The 22567-nt window shown below is 44.0% G+C and overlaps 1 protein-coding gene across 4 annotated transcripts in view; it reads right to left on the bottom strand.

Annotated features, from left to right (window-relative positions):
* The window catches only part of Glis3 (GLIS family zinc finger 3), a 419182-nt gene that overhangs the window by 26447 nt on the left and 370168 nt on the right, over window positions 1-22567 (bottom strand). For all 4 annotated transcript variants that reach the window (XM_021152026.3, XM_085833847.1, XM_085833848.1 and 1 more), the window contains one exon: window positions 12040-12208. In XM_021152026.3, the coding sequence (XP_021007685.1) occupies window positions 12040-12208 (169 nt within the window). The remainder of the gene's footprint in view (window positions 1-12039; window positions 12209-22567) is intronic.

The following is a 22567-nucleotide window of genomic DNA, read 5'->3' as shown; positions in this document are numbered from 1 at the left end:
GTAAGAATCAATAGCTTAAAATCCCAGCAAAGAAGTCTCTTTATAAAAAGCAGTGATTTTTAAGCACAGATTCAATTTATACAAATTTACAAGAATCAGTTAAAAAACAGTTTGTTATTTTCATTCATGAATTTTCAGGATCAGTTTTACTTCCGTCCAAAACCACCATGTAGTACTTTAACAAAAAGCCATGGCCTCTCTGTTAATTTGTATGTATTCAGTTTGCTGCTAACCTGCTCATGGTAGAGAAGAGCAGATAATTAAGATCAGAGGTTAAGGCAGAAGGGGAGTATGAAGGTGAAGACGGGACCCTACAGTTAGAGGGGAGGGCCCCAGACACAGCTGAAAAGAACAGACATCAGGAAGACAGATGTTACAAGTTTGACTCAAAAATATACAGAATAGGAGTATGTTCTGAGTGGTTCTGCTCAGAAAAACCTGAGGGATGTATTTATGTAGTATGTATTGATGATGATAATGATGATGGAGAATATATTTCTTGTCGCTAAAATAATCAATGCCAATGACAGGTTATAGCTATTTGTATTTTTTTTTCTTCTACAGGGTATTTTATCCCACAAATATGTCAGGTCAAGGCAGCATCACGCTAATTCTGAGTTACCCTGTATCCAAGAGGCAGGAGAAAGGTCTGTATACCAACCAAGGATTCACAGTGGTTATTTCAGAGATTCTCTTCCAGTTGGGCTGCTCGTGTCTGCTTATGCTTTTCAAAAGAGATGACTACTGTATAAATGGGCTCAGAACAGACTGGGGGTGGGGTGGGGGGCGGAGAGACATCCCTGCTTACCAGAAACAGAACACACAAAAGTAAACCAGAACTGAGTCAACCATTTCCACTCCCTTGGTGGGGAGCTGGAATGACCTTATAATGAGCAATGGTTTGCTAAGAAGAGGAGGCAAGGGGGAGGCTTTGAACCCCAGTAAATGATCCTTTTTACAGAAGGGGGACTTCAAAGGTTCTTGTAAATGCTCATTCATGCACACCTCAGGAAACAGCTGATTGCTTGGCCATGCTCCTTCCTTTCAGTGCCTCCCCTTTCCTGCCTTCTCTGCCCTACTTTTCCCTAACATCAGGCTCCCCAGTTGGCAGTGGGCAGGCCAGCACAAATCCCTCACCATTCCTCAAGACGTAGCACTGAATCTTAGACTATCACAAGACAGGAGGTCCCAAGTGGGACAAGCATAGTTAAAGTTCACACACAGAAACCTGGGAAGGGATGGAGAAACAGGGGATGCAGAAAAGACGGATGGGTCAGGAGCACACAGGGTTGGACTCTAGTGCTCTCTCTTACTAGATAAGGAAGTCTGAATAAATCTTCTAACTCTCCTAGCTTCCATAGAAATGTAAGACAAAGATAGCCCAATTCCCTTCAGAATTGCAAAGTATGAGATAATTCTATTTTTTTTTTCACTCAGGAGATATAAACTAGGTACTGGGCAAGCTGGTGTAAGCCCAGAGGGAGGAACAATTGAAGACCCATTTCTCTGTATATTACCTTGAAGCAAGCAAGTTTATCTAAGACTAAGGAAAAAGACAGCGCTGCACTAGCAAGTGAATGTATCAGAGAAAACAACAGTAGATATGTTACACCGTGCAGAGGCTCACGTCTGATGACTTCCAGGCAATCAGTGCATGCTTAGGGAATGGAGGACTCAATCCAAATAGAGTGGCCATGTAGGGTAGCAGTTCTCAACCTGCGGGTTGTGACCCTCCTTTGGGGTCATCTAAGACCACTGGAACACACATACACACACATTATGATACATAACAGATGCTTAACATAATATAACAGTAGAGTTATGAAATAGCAGTGAAATTGTTTTATGGCTAGGGGTCACCACATTATGAGGAACTGTATTAGAGGGTCACAGCATTAGGAAGGCTGAGAACCACTGAATAGGCATCTCTGGCACGTGTTTTTGGTGAACCAGAGCCTAAGAACTGCCCGAGACTATGGTCCTGGTGTTAAGTTAGACCACTCAGGAAAGGCTCGGAACAAAAAAAAAAAAAAAGAAATCTGAGGAAACCTTTCGTCTTGACAATTCTAGTATGGATGCTGAAACTGACTTTTCTGGTTCATTTTCTAGTCTGAGGAGCAGTGAGCCTTGAGGTCTCTAAGGGTCTAATTTCTTGGTACTGACTTAATATATCAGTACCATCATGGAACATCCCGGATGGAGCAGATCTGGTAGCATCTTTGGATGAGGCCAGCAATGGTGAAGGTACCTCCCTACCACGGCAATCTACGCTACACAGTGTATGCATGTTCTTACAGTAAGTTAGGACCCTTTCTCTCGGGATTCAAACAAGCCAGTGGGGTTTGGTTTGTCCTCTTTGTCTTACACTGGAGCTATAAACCTACTAAAGAAGGAAGAACGTATGTGAAGAGCATGTTTCATTGTAGTTACACAAAAATATTATTGATTTGCTGCCCGGGAGCAGAACTAATGGATACAAACTGGTCCATCATAGATCTGTGCAAGGACTTCTTTTTCTTAAATTGTAGAGCATCATCTATGGGGATTTTAAAACTCATCTGTGAACACTAATCAATGAAAAATGGCTTGCTGTTGGTCTACTGCAGGACAGGAGGGAGGGGGGATGGGGTGGGGGTGGGGTGGGGGTGAAGAAATCCTTTTCAAAACCTAAAAAGAGAAGCATAGATTTAAGGATTTCACATCTGATTTAACATCTTCTTCTTCTTTTTTTTAAAAGGCCCAATAATAATACCACACTTTGTATAGCCAGACAGCTCTCCGTTTTAGTAGACTTTAGTGGTCTTTATAACGATTTATGAATCACTTCATGAATTCCTGGCTGAATCATCTGGGTGACTATAGTACCTACTTATACTTCCCTCCTGTCTCACAAAAGAGACACTTGGACTCAGTTCAATCCAGATTTGTCCCCAAATGAATCACAGCACGTTACTGGGGGAACTGCAGATTGAATTTGGCTTCTGGGACAATTGGGGGCAGCTTTTAGTAATGAAGAAATGGCTGCTGAGAGGTCTGGGTAATTGCAAAACCGTCCATCTGGGCAGGACCAATGCTGGCCAAGAGCTGTGTGTCCATCCAAGGAGTTGGTCTTCAGTCAAAGAGCCAAATCGGTGCCCTGGAAAGGAGTAGAGCTTCTGTCTCCTCATAAACAGCTGGGTCAATAATTCCCGCAAACAATTCATCAAACCAGAGGGGCTCAAGACTTAAGAATGCTCCCCTCACCTCCGGGGAACATGATTTGAGGACTGTGGGCAAAATGATCATAGAGCTTTAAATGGCGATTCAAGCATATATATAAAGAGTGAGTGTTTGTGAAAATGGACCTGCAGGAGAGTTAGTCCACGTGGGAACAGGGAACAAACTGTAAGGTCAAGAAAATATTCAGTGCCAAAAGGCTCAGATTTTATACATAAATATATATATATTTTCTGGTAAACTCTGAAGCGATGCCAAGGATATTGCTGTTTTCCTTTGTGGAAAAGAAAATGGAGGTGTAACGATCTACGGTATACAAGAGCAACGGTCCTGCAAAAACAAGAGCCGAGATTTCTGAGATACCTGGGCTCTAGAACTGGCTGTGACTGACTCTGTCACTTCTGCTCTTTCAGAATCTCTTGTGAATGGTCAGAAAAGAAATGCCCAATTCTGCCAAGTTCTCCTTTCAAAGGAGTACTAACCAAAAGAGAATTCTAGCTAGGGTAGTCTTGAACGTTTGATTTAAAAATATATTCTGAAAAGGGAATTTCTGCAGTGTTGTAACTCTACCTGGGTTGCTGTGAGTGTACTCGACCAAGTGGGTTAACTCCCCGCCCTACAGCAAGGGAAGTGTCTCTTGTGTAGCATGGCAGCCATGTTCAACGTGCTTTTTGACAGAATGCATTATGAAAGAGTAGCATCCAGGAGAGACTATAATGAGAATGCTAGACAAGAGAAATGTTTTGTTCCCTAAACATGAGAAAGGGAGGCACAAATGCATCCCTACACAGATTATCCTAAACCTTTCCGCACGGCTTCAACATGTAAAGTTTCTTTAAAGTTTATGCGACTTTAAGGATCAAATTTAAATGTGACTTCTGCAGGATATGGCTAGATACATTTGTAAGCCAGCGATATAAATGAGACTACACAGTTAGTATAATCTGTGAATTTTAAGAAACTATCTGAGAGGTGGTTTGTGCAGTAATCGACACGTGCTATTTGCATGGTTTCTTTCCATCCGTGAACCATCAAGTAACTGTGACGGCGGACTTACCACCTTCTCTGGAAAGCGACGCTCAGTGCTGACTGGCGAAGTGTACAGAGGAGTCACGGTTTCCAAGGTCACGGTCAGCCAGAAAAGGGCTCACCATTCTTCTGGGTAGACTGTCACTCCTTGGCCGTTTACTTTCATTTTGTATTTGGAGCGCCCTCAGCCAGCAATATACAAGGTCAAGTACTTAGCAAATGCTGGTCACTGTTGCCAAAGGACTACTCAGTAGAACATTCCATCGCCTCCAGAGACGGAGCTCCCTACTTGGTGGCAATTCCTGGGCCCAGGTGAATGAGCCATTTGCTCAACTGAAACACATCTTTGGATATTGCATTTGTTTCCGTTTCTGGAGGGAAACATCTATTCTAGAAGAGAATATATATCTAAGAGAAAGTCCCTAACCATTTGCTCTGGGGTTGACTAAAACGTGGAGAGGTTCCTTCTAACGACACAAAAAAGCAACCAAAGATTTTTATTTTCAGAAGAAAAAAAAAGCAAAAAAACAAAAGACTCACTAAAAAACACTGTGTCTTAGCGTCTGTTCACCTTGATCGTCTCCTTCCTGACCAACAAACAGACAACCCCTCAATTGCAAAAAGATGGGAGTCTCTGAGCAGCCAGTGCCTCACTTTGGGAGAGAAATTACTTCTCAAGTTCAGATCATATTGCCAGAACAGGAAGTGGAAGCTCTCTCCAGAGTGACCTGTTCCACCTCAGAGAGGAAGAACTCAGGACTATGTGAGCACTCGTCAGGTTGGCAGGCTGCCGAATCTCACCCCGGAGATTCAGGATCTGCATAATCTGCTGAAGAGAGCACACTGACAAGTTTGAATAATGCCATGGCCTGGCAACAGTACCATACTTCTGTTGCTTTGTGTGTTAAAGTAGGGGTGGCAGAAAAGGAATTCTATCTCACTACAAGGCGTCTTTCTTACAGTTATGACTCACTTTCCTGACAGAAAATCCCAGGGGACTAAGAAAACATCATCTTGGCCTTAACAGGAGATGGGTTTGTGTTTGGAATGTGGGAATAAAATAAAGATGGCTGACTCGGCCTCTAGAGTCCAAGTGACCTCCTTAGCATTTAAAAAAACTAGTAACTTTTGTGGACATCTTAATATTTGATTTTGATATGTGGTTATGCTTAAGATAAAATGATAAAACAGTATGTTTCAGAAATTAAAAACAACATGGAAAATAACCCAATGTGACAAAATACTAGGACCAGAAGGAAGCTCTTGGTAAGTGCATGTGGAGTCTCATAGCAAGGTCTTAAGCAGGGACTGAAGTGACTCAAAGAAGAAGGTGGCAGAAGGGCGGACACCAACCAGTTGCTCTGTTTACTGTTAACGTGTCCAGAAAGAGTAAAGCCATCATTGCTGTGCAGTTCCTCCCCCATCTCCTCTCTCCTCAGGCAATACCACAGATCTCCCTAGAAGCACGGAGGGTTTAGTGGGGAGAGGCAGTCAGCACCTTCATGGTTTCTGCTCTCAGAGAGACATAGCATAATGGAGTGGACATAAATCCGTAATAAAGCCAGGCCACGTGCTGGTGAAAGGAAAGAGCACAGTCAAGCAACACAGGGAAGCTGGACGGGGAAGGCTTCTCTCAGGCCAACATCTAGGCTCATACCTGCAATCCCAGCACACGGGGGACAGAGGCAGGAGAAGCATCTTGTGTCGGAGACCTGATTAACCTAGCAAGTTCTAGACCAGCCAGGGCTATATGAGAATCCATCTCAAACCAACCAACCAACAAACCCTCTCAAAAAACAAAACTAACAAAGGCTCACCAAAGAAATGTCTCTGAAATGGCACAGTCTGAGCAGACACTGGAAAGAAAAGGCATCGTCATGCCAAGCATCTTCATGATGACCCAGTGTCTCGGGATCAGCAGATGCAAAGGCCCGGAGGCAAGGTAAGTTAGGAACAGCATGAAGGCTAGTAAGGCTTTGGTCTAGTAAACAAGGGTAGCCATGGAAAGATACTTGGCTAGAGCCTGACCACAGAAGACCATCACATTTGGTATGATTCCAGAGGATGCAGAGAGGAACAAATGATTTATTTACATTTTAAAGGTCAGGTCTTGAGGCACAGAGCAAAGGCTCATGAAATGGGGTTGATGGACTGCTGTGGACAGGCAAAATCAGTCACAGAATGGACAGAGCTGCTGTACTTGAGATGGCGGGTCAGGTGAGGGCCCACAATGGACTGGAAGAAAGGTGCTGATGAAGTCCACTGACAGATTGGTGAATTAATTAGATGTCAAAGAGCAAGGGGAAAAGATCAGAGGTGAGTCCTAGGCTTTTCAGGTCTTTAATGGTAAGTTAAAGATAGATATAGAGTCTATATTATATTATATTATATTATATTATATTATATTATATCTTTATAAAGAAATATACTAAAGCCTGAGAGTTTGATGGACATCTGAATCAGAGGTAGGTCAGGGAAGATTACAAAGCCATTATATTCTAATTTCATTCATACATATTTTTATGATATTTAGGAATTCTCAAAGTGTGTGTGTGTGTGTGTGTGTGTGTGTGAGAGAGAGAGAGAGAGAGAGAGAGAGAGAGAGAGAGAGAGAGAGAGAGAGAGGAGGGAGATGTTAGACTCTTCCTCTCTTAATCTCAAAGGCACGTGGATGTCATCTTTCTAGAAAGCATCAGACATCTCAGGAGATGCTGAGTGAAAAATAACATCTTAACTTCTATTATAACGCTCTGATGCTGGCATCTTCATCATCTAATTGTAAAGCCTGCTGCTATGGTGCTCATTTTGTGTCACATGATCATGAGAATCAAGATTGATGGACGTTAGTTATCTTCTGTTTATTTGCTGCCCTCTGGGTTAGGAATGTCTCTGTGAGCATGACAGAGTGTCTGCCATACACGTCAGGGGTCACACAGCGATGAGCACAGAGTAAATTGTATCTATGTGAGTATGCACACAGTCATGTGGAGAATTCATAGCTGGAGTCAACTCTCCTCTAATAGAATAGACAAGCAAGGGTGACAAGTGCTTCTGTGCCCCAGACCTTTGTCACTCTCTCTAACATAGAGATAATTTTCAATTTCTTTGACACCTGGGGACTCTTCCAAGTCCTGAAAAGCCATAACTATGTAGCATACACTCTCAGAATGGCAAAGAACAAAATGATCCTTTCAAGTTGTACTAGAAAGCAAAATAACATCAACGCCACAGTCTTGAGTCTAAGAGCTTTAAAGGACAGCCTTTGTGTGAGGACCAAACACTTTCCTGTTCCTTGTCATTTCTTCTGGGAGATATTCACCGTTCTCTGCAGGGGAAGATCAGGCACATTTAGGATGAATGCTACAGTCATCATGCTTTCCTATTGGCCAAATAACAAACGCCCATTCACAGGAAGCTCAAACTCCTTAGTGTGGCTACTACCAGGTAACTTTCAGTAGCATGCTCCGCCACAGTCATGGTCATTACTATTCCTATTGATGTTTGCACCTATAGACCATTGACTTTCAGGGGAGACAGTGCTTCCTCTATTGCTTCCACCCCATTTTGAGAATAGATGTTCTTGCTCTGAGCCTCCAAAGCCACTGTACCATCCTTTCTTTAGTCTTGTAATTTATCATGCCCTATTGGCTTGCCTGTCCTCAATGGTATATTCAATGTCCACCATATATTATGCTTCATTATTACCAGCCCAGTGATAGACTCAATGAACCCAAGAGACCCCAGGGTGAGAATAGATCCTGATAAGCTTTAACATCTTGGTAAATTCTTATGAGTTCTGAACACACACCAGGACATTCAGAAGACAGAAGCTATGAAGAAGCTGTGTAGATACCTCTTTGCTCAAGAGCAGGACTAGGAAAGCAGCAGGCCTAGCTGAGAGGTACTCTGAAGGTACATATGCAAGAGATAATGGTACCAGGCCACAAGAAAGTCCTTCACCTCTGCGTGTGTGCCCTCATGTGTGGTAGACTAGCACCTAGGAACTGCATCCAAGTATGCAGGAGGTCCAAGATGGCAGAAACATTTAAAATCAAGACCACTGTCATTCTGACTAAACCAAACTAAACCAACCCAAACCAAAACCAAAGAGAATATTATGGGAACCCTCTGAGGGGCCGTGGGTTCTTGTTCCCTACACAGTCCCCTCAATGCTCTTTACCCCTTGTTAAAGCTTCCTCAGTACATGGCATATAACTCAGAGCAAAATACTCTGAAGCTTATGAGGAAACCAGGCTGCTGCCCTCCCAAAGTGAACTCAGCTCTAGCTGGTAGATCTATGAAACAGATCTTAAGAACCAAGGAGTTCCCCGGGGTATGTGCCTCTGACTGGAGAGAAGGAGAGGCTTCCGGGCTGAGAACCACGCTGGGTACGGAAGGCTGCACAGAACACTCACAGAGGCTGAGTTAATGTACAGCAGCAAGTGAGCTAAGTGGGAAGAGTGAGCAGGCTGGCTTGTCTGGAACGGAGAGCTTCACTAAGAAAACAGTGAGGAGAAAGGGTGACTCTTTGACCTTCAGCATCCAGGCAGATGGTCCTGAGTGTCCAATGGTGAGTTAGAATATAGTCCCTGAAGCCTTAGCTTTGGTTAGTCAGAGACATACAAGCCCTAGGTTTCTAGTACTCAGCAGGGACTCAAGAAACTGGCAGTCTTTATTTGATAAATGCCATTTGACTACTTACTCCAAAACAATGATTCCTAACATGTTTCTGGTCTTTAATTCTTGTGCCAGTCTATACATTCTATAAAGAGACACAATCCTCTCTTTTCCTTTAATCTTCTGTGTCTCAGAAGTCTCAGAAATGGGGTTCAGGAAAACTTCTGTAAGCTCTTCCACTGTGGAGAGCCCACATCCCTGCCACTGATACCACAGACTGCACCATGCTTGTGGCCTTCAGAAGGAAGAGAGGCAGCTAATGTTGTTCTCTTGCAAAAATGAGTGACACAAACTTAGGTGACTTATCACTGGGGCTACTAAGATTTCTCCAGTTCAAAATGGCCACCAGTAAGTATTTTTTGTATTTGTTGGTGTAACAGTCACACTATAAAGCCCTGTGACTTAACATTTCCAGAGATGCTGAGTTCCCCTCAAGGGAAGCCACTGTATAGACATAAAGTATGGGTGGCTCATACGACAAGACATAGTAAAACGCTACTTCCCATAAGAAGGGCAAATCAACATCAGGGGATGGGCTGCAGCACTGTTCAAACCCCTGAAATTACGTGTCATTCAGTCAGTATTTAAAAATAAAAATAGATGCTCACCAATTTGAGAAAACTTACATTTATTTTATGATGGTCAGGATGAAAGAACTGGATGTTAGATGGGCAGCTGCGGTGGGCCCTTTCTAACTTCTGACGGTGACTCAGCCCATTTCATTAATGAGCTAAAGCTAAGTAAATGATGAATCAATGCCCGAAAAGCAGGAAAAGATGCCAGTGTCCCACTAAAATCGCAAAGTGTGATCAACCTGTTTCCGTTAAGAAAACTGCTGGAGTTTTTACTGGGGGCTTTCCCAGGCAAACAGCAAAGATGCATAAACCCAGAGCGGAAGGTGAGCCCATTTCCTCTCCAGGTTTTCATCCTGGTCCCTAGTGCAAACATGGTGAATAATTCTGGGTTTCTTCATGTCACCCTCTTCTCTGACTTGATTGGAAGAGATAACTGCCATCTCTCATTTGCCCAGTGAGTCAGGGTGGGGTCAGGATAGACACCCTATGGCAAGGGTATACAGCGAAAGTACAAACTGGTCTTCATTCATTCCCAAGGAGCTTCGGTGTCTTCCCATCCTCTTCCTCCTTTCTCCCTCCATGGTCACTTACATTACTGATCACTGTGCACTCTCCAAATGATTCCAACTGTAATCTGTCAGTCACACTAAGGTACCACGTGATTGCCTAGGAAGCCATGTGCGGCCTACTGTATGCTATGCTGAACACTGTGTTGTTTTGTTTTTATGTTTTTTTGGCCATCTGCAAACTGTACAAAGGCTAAAAGGGACAAGCTCCTCTCAGCTTCCTGAATGCATTAGGACCTGGAAGGACAGACTTCCTGTCTCCAGTGGGCATGACTGTAAGGGGTGGTGACCACTGAGACATGGTATTTCTTAGGTCCTTCAAAGGAAGGCTACACTTTACCATGTACACAGGACTGTTGAAATAATTCTTACCTTCTGGATTCACATTTCTAATGATCCCATACATCCATATGGATCTTTTACCACCTCACAAAATCTCCCTCTCCCCCCCTCTCTCCCCCTCTCCCCACTCTCTCTCATTTCCCAAAGTTTGTTAAAAGGCACAGTGTCTAGAGAGAGAGAGCTTGGGTATTGGTCTGGCTCCTTCTTTCTGTTCTTCAGCAAGTCTGCCTCCTAATGTAGCTCTTGAGTGGCTTCTCCTTACTTCTCTGTCGAACTTCCAGGCTCCATAGTGCTCATGAGGAACCCTACACCAGCTTCACTCTGTAACCTCCCTCATCTCCCACCCCAACTGCAAATACCTTTCCTATGCAGACTCCTCCCTCTCTCGTGTCATCTGATTCTGTATTTCTCCTAACAATGGTTATTGGCTTCCAGTAGGATATGGCCAACTCCTCAGTTTAAAAACACCAGGCTCCACTGAAGCCAGCCCGTTATCACCCAACCATTTATCCATGTGCATCCGGCACGCTGTTACCCTGAAGGGCCAAGACTTTGTGCTCGCTGTGTGCCCTCATCTCTTCCGTATCCAGCCAGCATCCTTACTGCCCCGGATGCTCTTCCCCTTCACCTATGTGGAGAAACACCCCTCTTTCTCTTGATGCCTATACAGCCATTCCTTTCACTCACTGAGAAGCTGTTTGGGTTTGTGGTTCACAGAAACAGATGCACTTGGGGAACGGAGCAGCGGCATGAGCACCCACCCTCAGACCCAAACCTCGAAAGCCACTGGAGAACTCAGAAGTAAAAATAACATGGAACATAGAGTTCTTTAGGGCTTCTTTTCCCACAGAAATTCCTTATACCAACCAAAGGCATTGCTCGAACAGTCACATAACATCTTCTGTCACCTTATAATCTTTTCCCATGGAGCTTCAGTTGGGAAATGAACAACTGCCCATGGCCTGTGTGTTGAGGCACCGCCCTGGCACCTCCTTGTAGTGCTCTGAGGAAGTGGGGCCTAGTGGAAGGACTTTAGGTTGCCCTGAAGGGGCAATTGGGAATATTGTCCTTTTCTGTCTCTTTACTTCCTAGGCATCAGGAGGTGAAGAGGCCCTCTCTGTCACGTGTTCCCACCTGATGAGCCCAAAGCAGCATCCAGTGACCATGGGCTGAGTTCTCTGAAACCATGAGCCAAGACCAACTTTCTTCTTTTTTGTTCCCAGTCATTCTGTCAATAACAGAAACCCACCCAGCACACAAACTTGTATTGCTATCTGTGTAACTATGGTACCATTCCTATCCAGAGAACTCCTCAACTCACTGGTAACTGAGCCCCAAAGCAAGATGGAGAGAGGTGGCAACCGTTGGTCATTGTGATACAGCTTCCAGGTCCTGACACCTGAGCTGTCCACTGCCAGTATCATTTCATTTGTTATACATATATATATATAAATGTAACAGATAATGAGATATTTGGTCCACATACTTGGTGTATGTTACTTTTAAAATGTCACCCCTGGGTAAGTCAACCCACCAACAGATTATTAATAAAATTCAGCAACTGTCAGAGCTCTTCTCGGTAGAGGGAGGCTTGGCGGCGACACCTATTATGAGAGAGCGACAGATGGCCTTACCTCTCAGTGCCTGCGTCCACAGCTGTGAGTGGAGGTAACTGGGAGGAGGGGTTGTGGGGGCTCCCCTGTACATTATGTCCCGGAGAAGGGTGACTGACAGGATGTGGGGGTGGCCCGGCCCCAGCAGCTGTTCCACTTCGAGTTGAATGATTGCTGGCGAAAATGGGAGCTGAAATCAAGAAGAGAGGCAGCATGAGACGGTGCCCTGAAGGGGGCCCACATTTTAAACACCAAAGCTGACAGCGAGCATATTTCAGGGGCTTGTTTGTTTTTCTCTGAGTGCCTTTTTGGGAACAGTTCTCCCCTTCCTGGATACACACAGCTTTTGTTTCTATGGTGGAACAGGTTCCCTGGCTCTTGTGCCTTCACCGCCATCTCGGGAGCTCTGTCTGAACTTGCTCCAGGTTCACCTTTGCCTCTGAAGTGCTGTGTGCCCTTGCCAGCTCCCTATCTGGTCATTACAATTAATCTTGTGCTGTTTGCTTCTGAGCAAAGGTTTCTGTGTGCTCTTCAGTCACAGAGGATGAGAGTTGCATAATGGCATGTTCAGTCAGCTGACTTGCAAGGGGCTCAGCACGGCCCTTCTACCTCTTCTCACTGTGCAGCAAGATGCTGTGGGCCAGGCCTCGGCTTTCTCTGCCATTGCCACATGTCAGCACAAAGACAACAGAAAGCACCTGACTGCAGTTCCAACACAGGGTCCTGGACTCTGAACTAAGAGCCTGAGAGAGAGACTGCAGACATTTCCATGATGCTGTGATGAGCCCTCTTGCTCTCATTCCAAAGAGGCCCTTATCCAAGATGAGAAAGTAAGTAAAGGCAGCCCTCATACACAGCTCTGGCTCTGTTCCCACCACTGTCCCTCACACACAGAGGGTGACTCAGAGCCCCCTTCTTGGGGCAGCCTCACCTTTGAGCACTGGAAAGGACCTCACGTTTGCCTGTGTGCCCATTTACATGAGCTAATTGGTAAGATGTTGCCTGATAGCTGGGGCTTGTCACTTCCAAAGTCACTTGTGTCAGAGAGGAAGGACCCTTACTGTGGGGGACCTACTTGGCAGACATCTCATTAGGCTGCAATCAGGCGACAACATTACCAATGATGCCCTTCACTTCCTTCTTGGTATACAACTCTGATCTAGGTCCATTTCTGCCCCTTTTAAGCTTTACTAATATCAAAGAACAAATGGATTTTTTTTAAATTAAAGAAATCAAGTTCAGGATTAAGAAAAGTCATATTATCAAAAAGATTTGAAGGTTGAAAAGTTCAGGGAATTGTATTTTTAAACCAGTATCACTTTCATCTAACCTCACCAGGATAGAATTAAGACCCCAGGTGACCCAGCCCCCAAAGGACTGATCCAATGGCATCGGAGTTCAAGGACTTACAGGAGCCTGTGAAGAGGCAAAATTACCATCTTCCCCGCTCAAAAAGCTACTGACATGGGTGTGATCTCATTTGAAGGGTTTATTTTTGGGAAATCAGCATCCTGTCAGGTTGGCTCCTATCCTAGAAACCTTCACCCTTCCACAGTCCTCTCAGTCCTGAAGTGGCAGCGAGGCCAGAAAGTGCTTACCGGTTCAAAAAGTCAAGCCCAGGCTTCTCTTGTGCATGTCAGCTTCCATGAAAGTTACACGTCTGCAAACTCGCTGGAGTCACCTTATGAATCACTGCCCTCATTTGTGCCCTGCTGGCTCAGGGAACCACAATTCTGCCTGTATTCCCCATAATAATGTGGCCCAAGGGAGAAGGCTGCTTGGATGGGCTGTAGCAATAGTTATTTTCAACACTGGTCAGCATGAAGCCTGGGTTTTAAATACTGCTCTAAAAATGAACGGGAGAATAGGTCACAGAAACCTGACCGGAAAACACAGCTACCTTTAAGAAACACTGCTTTAGGTATAGAGACAACAGCTTTCTTTTATTTTGTAATTGTGGCTGAACATACCCATCGCTTATTCATGCCTAGAGGTATTTTTGTTTGTATGTGCTTACGTTTATTACAAGGGAAGTGCTGCCCTCACTGTTTACAACCTTGTGGGCAACAGGGCAACTTGGTTGCACGTGCTAAGTTTTCAGTATGGTTCAACAGAAAACAGGGTGTTTCCCAAAAGTCTATAGTAACTGCTTGAGTTGGGTGTGACAGTAGATACAATTACATAGCAAGACAATTCAGTGTCATTGATCGCCTGTCACTGAAAGTGAGGACTTGCTGAAGGACACTGCTTTCTCCCAGCCAAGTCACAACCAACACCTATCACCCATTCGTCCATCATCTATCCATCCATCCAACATTATTTTAAACGGTATGTTTGCTATGTATTTGGCTAGTCTACCATTTATGTATTTCTGTCCTTGACAGAGTTTCAACTTGAAGACAAAGAAGCACAAGTATGCATTAATTCTATCAAAATACCAAGATTTACTACTGCAGACCTCTTAACACTGTCCCAACACTTTAACACATGAATTTGTGACTCTACTCAAGCTAGATAATTAACCACACATGGGATTTATTCCAGCAGCTTCTCCTTCAGTACTTCTGCCATGTCCTCTACCCTGACATACTTAGTTTAGAATTTTTGCCTTCCTCTCCTTTTCTCCTCTGCTGGGGACCAAACCTGGAACATGATGTATATTAAGAAAGTAAGCTACCCTCCAGTTACAGCCATGGTCTCTTTTCAGATTCTCTAAGGAGCTGAACACTCCACAAATATTTGTGGAGTAGCTACCATATGGCAGACACAAAACTTGGTCCTGGGTTAAGCTATAAAACAAGACATAGCTTTTATTACCAATTGCGTTAATTCATGTTTGCTTTTTGAATGAATAGAGACAAACAATCTAAATGCCAATAAAATCTAGCTTGGGGCTCTAAGATAGAGGCAGAAATTTTATCTAACATTTTCTATTCAATTCTGATCAAAGATTGCCCCAGGGTTGTATTAATTCTCTCACATTTGTAAGCAGACACATGTCTTAACCTCAGGGCATCCAAGAGTCCTGGAGCAGAAAGCCAGAGGTATGTGGTGCAGTTGAGGAAAGGTCTTTCCAAGCTTTATGAAGGTACAGTACAAAAGCCAGGAGGAGGTGGTGGTGGTGCAGAGGGTGTGTGGGGTAAGCTCTCAGAGGTAACTGGCATGGAGCTGATGGCCAAGGGTAGGGTCTTCCAAGAGCTATTGGATCACACACATGTCCCCAGCCCTTTCCTTTATAACTATAGCTGGTTCATGACACTGAAATGGGAAGTTCCTCTACCAGGGACCCCTTGAGAAGAAGAAAGTGAGTGCTTCAGGCTTCAATTTAAAGTCTGAATTGGAAGGCATTTGAATAGTTTCTTATCTAGGGTACAATCAATCACTTTTTCTGCAAAAGAAAGCAAACCTCTTGCTTCTGCCTTGTGGGAAGTCAGAGGAGGCGCTAAGAGAAGTAGAGAGAGATTAGGACTTAGCTCACAGAAAGATATTATTAATCACTGTCTACAGAGAATAGTCTGTCTGCAGCATCCAGGTTATAATTGCTTGTTGAAGGTACTACCTGGGACCAAAATAATGAAATGAAATTGATGATAAGCAATAAAGACACAAGCATGTCTTTCTAATATACATCCAAAGGACGACTGTCTGGAGTCAGCTAGGTATGGCTGCAGCGGGGCTCTCCTTGGCCTTTATCAAAGAAACTGTTATCACGGCTCAGAAAATTGTCTTTGCTATCTACAGTGACTTCTAGGAACACCTAACCTCATCAAGACATACATCTAGAATATACTTTTAAGTACTAGAGGCTCCAAGTATGACTTCTCCACTCATAGGACGACAGTATTCCACTACTTCATTAACGTTTTAAGTTTGAATACCTCCCGGCTTTTCATAGACCTGTCTGCTTCTGTATTTACTTACTGACAAATGCACAGGCTTTGCCAAGGTATTTCCAATCTTAGGAAGAAAATCTCCATGTTGGAGCGGAACTGTAAGGTTATTCACAAAAGAAAAAAAATTATTTCTGTACTTACTCAAAATTATTTCCACAGTTCGACCACTGGAGTGTACAATGTGGCCCACCGATCAAAGCCTCAAGAGAACGGATCCCCTCCAGAAGTCAGACAGTATTAACAAAACTGTTGAGACCACATCAACCGGACACAGACTGCCCCTGGGGGCAGCTTTCATTGTTGAGTCACCTTGGGGGTCAGTGCTGTCTCCAAAGCTTGAAGGGGGCTTTTCTGTGAACTTCCAGACACTGCTGGTGATTGGCAGCTGGAACAACTGATTAGGCACAGCACAGAACAAACTGGAAGCCCTTATTGCTTTTGTGATTAAGTGGTGGTGACCTTCCCCAAGGAAACAAAGCCTGCTGAAGCAATGAATGCATGAACTCTGCCTGCTGCCCAGAGCCAGAAGCCCTCTTCCCTACTGCTGGGGACTCTTTTTCACAGGGCCTGGCTTATGGCTGACCTCGACCCTGTCTCCAACAGTAATGGGCAGAGGTGGCTCTGTGATCCATGTGGCTCTCAGGCCCTCAGGGATGGTGAAGTCTAGGCTGCCACCTTGAACTATTTCATTTAATCAGGGTCAATCAGCATCTTTATGTCCAAATAATGACTATTAATCTATTATTTCTAATGGACAGGACACCTTTGGGGATACTTCACCTGTGAGGTATTTACCACACAAACAGAGGATGCAAGGAGTACTTTAGGAACCACAAATAAAGACTACTTGCCTTGGGCCACTCCAAGGTCTGTTGTAGGCTCCTACCCACGTCACTTCCTGACTGTTTTCATCATTCAGAGTATAGGGACAACGACTTTCCTGTCAGTCTGAGGCACACAAAATTAGCTAGCACAGACAGGCCTCAGAGAGTAAGCCTGTAATCCTAACTAATAGGGATAATGAAGTAAGAAATCTCAAGTTCATGGCCTGCCTGGGCAGTTTAGTGAGACTGTCTGAAACAAAGGTCAAAAGAGGAAGGCATGGATCTAGCTCAGTGGGCAAGTCCTTGCCTGGTAACTGCAAACCAGGTACAATTCACAGTCCAGCAAAGAATAGCTAGTATGTTTTCTTGTTCAAAATGATGGGAAGCTACACTTGTTCTTTGAAAATCTGATAACCCAAAAGAGTGATAGAGGAGAGACACTCAGGTGGCTACCACACTCGCAGTGAGAATGTTAAAAATAACACTCTCGGTTTCTGTCCATTCTCAGCCCTGATGAGGGAAAACGTCCAGTTCTGAAATTTAATTCCGACAAGAAATGAACTGAACTGTTCAGTTTGGAATACAAATCGCTGGTAAGAAATGTGCCTTTTTTTCTTCCCCCCAAGTAAAGATTTCAGATCCACGTCAGAGGTGTATTGATCCACAGGTAAGGAAGAGAGGCCTGCAGGGGGACTGGAGAGCAGGCAGCAGTACGTGCCCTTTACTGTGGCAACTGTGTTGTCCTGGCTGTGGATAACGTGCCACCAGAAGATTTACTGTGTCTGTGGAGACTGCCGCGCTTCCCTGTAAACCTGTGTTTAGGGGCATTTATGGCCTCTGAAAAGCCCTAGCTCCACTCTGGCCTGTCCTCACCAGAAGGGAATCAACCTTATCCCAAGATGGTGACTCTCACTTGTAATGGATGTCAGAGCCATGTTGGGCTCCTGAGAAATGACATTAATTGCTTGGTGACTAGCATAAGGGGAGGAAGTCTGGGCTGACCATTCATCTCTGGGGCAGAATTTCAAGGGTCAAGGCACAGATGAGCAGACTAAATGATGAGACCAAGGTAAATTGGCTCTCAAGGAGACATTAACAAGAATTAGAGGGTCCATATGAAAGGTGAGCTTCATCTTGTCTCTCTGTCTCACTCCCAGGAGGAGAGATTTAGAGTCAGGAGGAGTTCGATAAGCCATTTAACTGCAATGGAAATTTTGGCTCTTTTGGCCTCATCAGAAATCAAGCACCCGAGACAGATGGTGTCAGTGTCAGCATGGTTAGGAACAGGAGGTCCTGCACACCATGGGAGCCCCATGGACCTGGATTGGAAGTTTAGCCCTAGAGATTGCCAGGTGTTTCTTCATCTTAAAAAGGATAATAATTCAGAAGACTGCACGGAGAAAAAGAAATATGTAATGTATTAAAAACCCAAATAGCGCTTTGGGAGATGTCCCAGCAGTTAACTTGATTTGCTGCTCTTGAAGATGACCCAGGTTTACTTGCTAGAACCCACATGGGAACTCAGAAATGTCCGCAAGTCCAGTTCCAGGGGAATCAACACTCTATTCTTGCTTCTGTGAACAACGTGTGTGCGGTCCACAGTCATACAGACACACATGCAGTCGAAACACTGATATACAGAAAATAAAATAAGATTAAAAGAATTAAAAGCACATAGCACAGAGGGTGAGCTATGGGTATACGCTTACAGAATGCTCTTGTCATGTGACAATATTACTGCAATTAATACAATCTTAATAGGATTATGGAATCACAAAGACACAAATTGCTCAGAAATGGTAACTATGTAATAACACTTTCCTATATAAACCCGGATGAAAAGAACTGCACATAAACTGTGCACTTGGGTCCTTCACCACGGAGGAGTTATGTATCCTCTTCATTCAGCTTTTTTTGTTCAGTATTTTTTATGTATACAGTACAAAGTGTTTGAGTCCCAGAACAAGTCCTGATAGAGTTAAAATGTTCTTTACTTTGAAGGGGTAATACACACCTTTGCAATACAACCCATAATACATTTCAGCTTAGAAGATAACAAGTCATTTTCATGCATGACTGCACTTCGTTAAGGAGCGAAAATGGGCTGTTACTAAAATGTCAACACAATTGTCCCTCTTGAAGCTTAGTTTATCTTGAAGTATTTTACATTTTCAGTGCTTCCTTTTTGTTTGTTTCTCCTCTCCAGGAGCATAAAGATTCAGCCTTAGTTAATTTTCAGAATTCAAAGAAAGACTTCCCTTTAGACATGCTGGGGAAAACAGCCAATATTGGGAGTGTTCAGATATCTGGTCCCCAAGAGTGAAAATTTAAGTCCAATACCATCTGCCGCTCTTCACAGTACACCTCAAAGCAATTTAATTGCACCGTCATCCAATGGAAAACGCCCTCCTGACCTAAATTCACACGCCAGAAAGAGTTTTCTAGCAAGGAAAATGCCTGCCAGGGTAATTTGCTAGGAAGGCTGTATTTGATTCTAAAGTTAATTGGAGACTGCGAGAGACCCCCAGTTTCTGCTAATCCTTGTTGCTGATGAAAAGGGGATGTTTCCTGTTTCCCTTTTCCTTTCCTCCTAATGTCAGGGCTTCCCCACCCCCCCACCTCTCATCAGGAAGGGCGTCGTCATTCTGCATCCACATTCCACCTGTGTCAGGAGAAAGCCACTTCTTAAAGTTTGCACATCCATCCCTCTAATCTTTCTCTTCTCCCTGTGGCATGAATAATTTTAATATTGCCAATCACTAAAAAAAAATCTATTCTTCCTGCCTGTCTCACTCCCCGCTCCACTTTGCAGTGTGGAGTATCATTATCCAGCAGTCCTGATAAGAGCATAATGAAACAATCCCTTCTCAATCGCATCGGGTGGCTGTCACACTAAAGTGACACCACCCGTACATCCCTGACATACTACCCTCAGCTAATTGATGGCAAACAATGGAACTGTCTCCAGTGCTCTAAGACAAAGGAAACATACACGTGTCACTTGACAGGAGAGCTACCTGGTAATGGACAAACAGATGTGTTAGGAGGCTGCTGGATTTAGGTAAGCGAGGGCACAGTTCTGAAGACTGTACCTATTAGCTTTGTGCTTAAGAGCGCTGTTGTTCACTGGGGAACAGAAATAAATAAGGTAAAGTAAGAATGTATTGATGTCTGGACAGTTACATGAATATTCAGCTTCTCTTACAAACAGATATTCTCCCTAGAGCTCCAAACTTCAGCATAGGCAGCCCAATTACATTTCTAGCTCACGCAGCTAGATTTACCACCAGGGAAGAAGTTATTAGCGCTTGGTATAGAGTATACATGCTTATAAGCCTTTCTGGGGTATATCACGGTACAACTAGAAGATATGGCTGATGTCACCCACGTGAATGCCAAAGGTTACCATCAAACATTCTGAAGATACAGGTCTAATTAGCTTCTGTTCGGGAAAGCTCCTGACAAAAACATTCTTTTTTGATTTGAACGGCATCATTCTGGCACTTTGCTGGGGCCAACATTTCATGCAGCCTTATTAGACCATTCCAGACAATGCATGACACATCAAACCTCAGATCGCAGACTGTGTTTCTCCTGAGTACCACCCCTCTCCTGCTTAGTCGCCCTACCTTACACAGAGAAGGCAGTAGCCCAGTGTGAACATGCAAACCATGCAGCCTTCTCTTCCGGTAGCCACATTTCCTCTCTGCCTGTATGTTACATTTTCACCTTCTTTCCGGTCAGAGAGGAAAGCAGACAGCAAGAAGGTAAATCTGGCATGGCTAGGTGTTCCTCGTGGTAATTAACAAGTTCTCCTCACCTCTGTATGTGTAGTAAAGCCTGGCTCATTCATAAATAATAATAACCGTTTTAGTAAAACATATCCGATCTCCTAACCCGCTGCTATACTTTCCATGGCTGTAACACAAAAGATGGGATCGTGAAGACAACCAACCTGGTTTTGATTGGTTCTTCTACCTGAATAAACTGCTGAACTATAGACTCTCTGAGGAAACCTCTCTTTCCTAGATGTATAGAAATTAGTAACAACAGTCCTCTGCAGGGCTATTATTACTAGCCTAAGACAAAACTGCACAAGGAAGTTGGTTTCATTTGTGGCCCTTTCTTCCTTTTTCATACCTGTTCTTACAGTCTTTCTTTATCGTCTATTTTGACTCACAAGCAGATATTCATTTTTTTTAATCATGAATTTATGTTCACATACAACATTTTGGGAAGAATTTTGATTTAGCGATTTTTCTTATCTGAGAACAGTCGTCAGTTACACTGACTTCAAGGTATACTGTGAGTCATAATATATTCTGAGGATTCAGGTTATCTTCCCTGTTGGAATATGACCAAGTGGGCCCCTCAAGTGTGACATTTCAATTCTTGCTTTACTCCTGGGAATAAAGATGTGGACATCTGAGAGGGGCTTTGGTTTTAAGGAACAGCCTGTGCTCTCTAGGGTCTAAAACCCCTCCACTTCTAGGAAGAACAAACGTGAACAGAGTAAAACCATGTGGACTCCTGGATCTTGCTGCCAGCCTCTGGCTCAACCTGCCTGGAACCCAGGCCTTTCCTCTCTAGCGGTGTCCTCCCTGATGAAAACATGGCAGCCAGGGCATCCCATGCCAGCCCGCCCCTCAGATCTTCTAGCTGATGACTTCAGGGATTATTCTGTCTGAGGGCCTCTAATCTCAGATTCCCAGAGATCATCCCACAAAAGACGAAGAAGAATAAACTTAGTCTGCCTCCCTTCAAGGCAGATGGTTTTACTACCATCTGCCTCCACTGATGAGCCTCACAAAGCTCTGTGGAAAGCCATAGGCTGGGAAACATCTGACGCCTTCGCTAAATCTAAAGACTATATAGGCCCAGGCCAATTCCTAGGTGTTATGTGCTCTTAACTCCTCTTATAAGGCATCTCTGCTGTAATTAATTTAGTTCAGTTAACGTGCTTTATAGCTTCCTCCATTTCATTTGGTCACTGACAGATGTTCCAGATGGAAGTCTGAAGGTGAGGTCAGTAAACCTGTTTTGGAAAGGACCAGAGAGTAAACGTGTTAGGTTTTGTAGACCAAAAGCAATGCCCTCCCCTCCATCCTATCTGCAGCTGTTCTCATCCAGAAACTTACTTTTGTCTGCATTTACCTTTCAATTTCTTAAAACGACCATTAGTTCTCTGGCTATGCGGGAACAGGAGGCAGGCCAGATGTGGCCTGCTGGGTATTTGCTGATCTCTGGTGTAAAGAGAATTACTGTCGTATAACAGCTACAGAGAAAACATCCGTCACAGTATGATTAGAAAAATAGGAATTATAAAAACTAAATGTGAGGTAAGAAAATAACCAGAAATAATTTTATAGGTACTGTGGACTATGTTTTGAGGTAAATGACAGAGCCTGGAAGAGACTATTTACAAAAGACATCAGGAGAGACCAAGACTATACCTCATCAATGCCAAAGCAATGGCTGTGTGAAGTTGCGCTGGCCCAGCCTAAGTACAATTTCCCCTTTTCTGCACCTGTTTCACCTCACGGGTTCACTGTTCATTAAGTCCATTTTTTTTCCAAGCAGGCATAGTGTTGGAACTCTAGATGGCCAGTCTAACTAGACTTACACTCTGTGACAATGGGCCACAGTCTAATGCAGAGATTTGAAAGTGGGGCTTAGGACCTGTAAGCTCCAAGGTCAAATCTTGTTTTGGCCTCTTGGAAGAAATTCTGTCTCTAATCTCTAGAGGGGATGCTGGTGTCTGTTACAGAAGCCAACATGGCTTATCAACAGTTCCTTAAGCTTTTGAGCAGAGAGGGAGGGAGGGAGGGAGGG

The sequence above is a fragment of the Mus caroli genome, unplaced genomic scaffold (genome assembly GCF_978045245.1).
Source record: "Mus caroli unplaced genomic scaffold, Mus_caroli_1 scaffold_20, whole genome shotgun sequence".
Classification (NCBI taxonomy): Eukaryota; Metazoa; Chordata; class Mammalia; order Rodentia; family Muridae; genus Mus; species Mus caroli.
The sequence above is the reverse complement of the archived record's forward strand: the minus strand, read 5'-3'. Positions and strand labels throughout refer to the sequence as shown.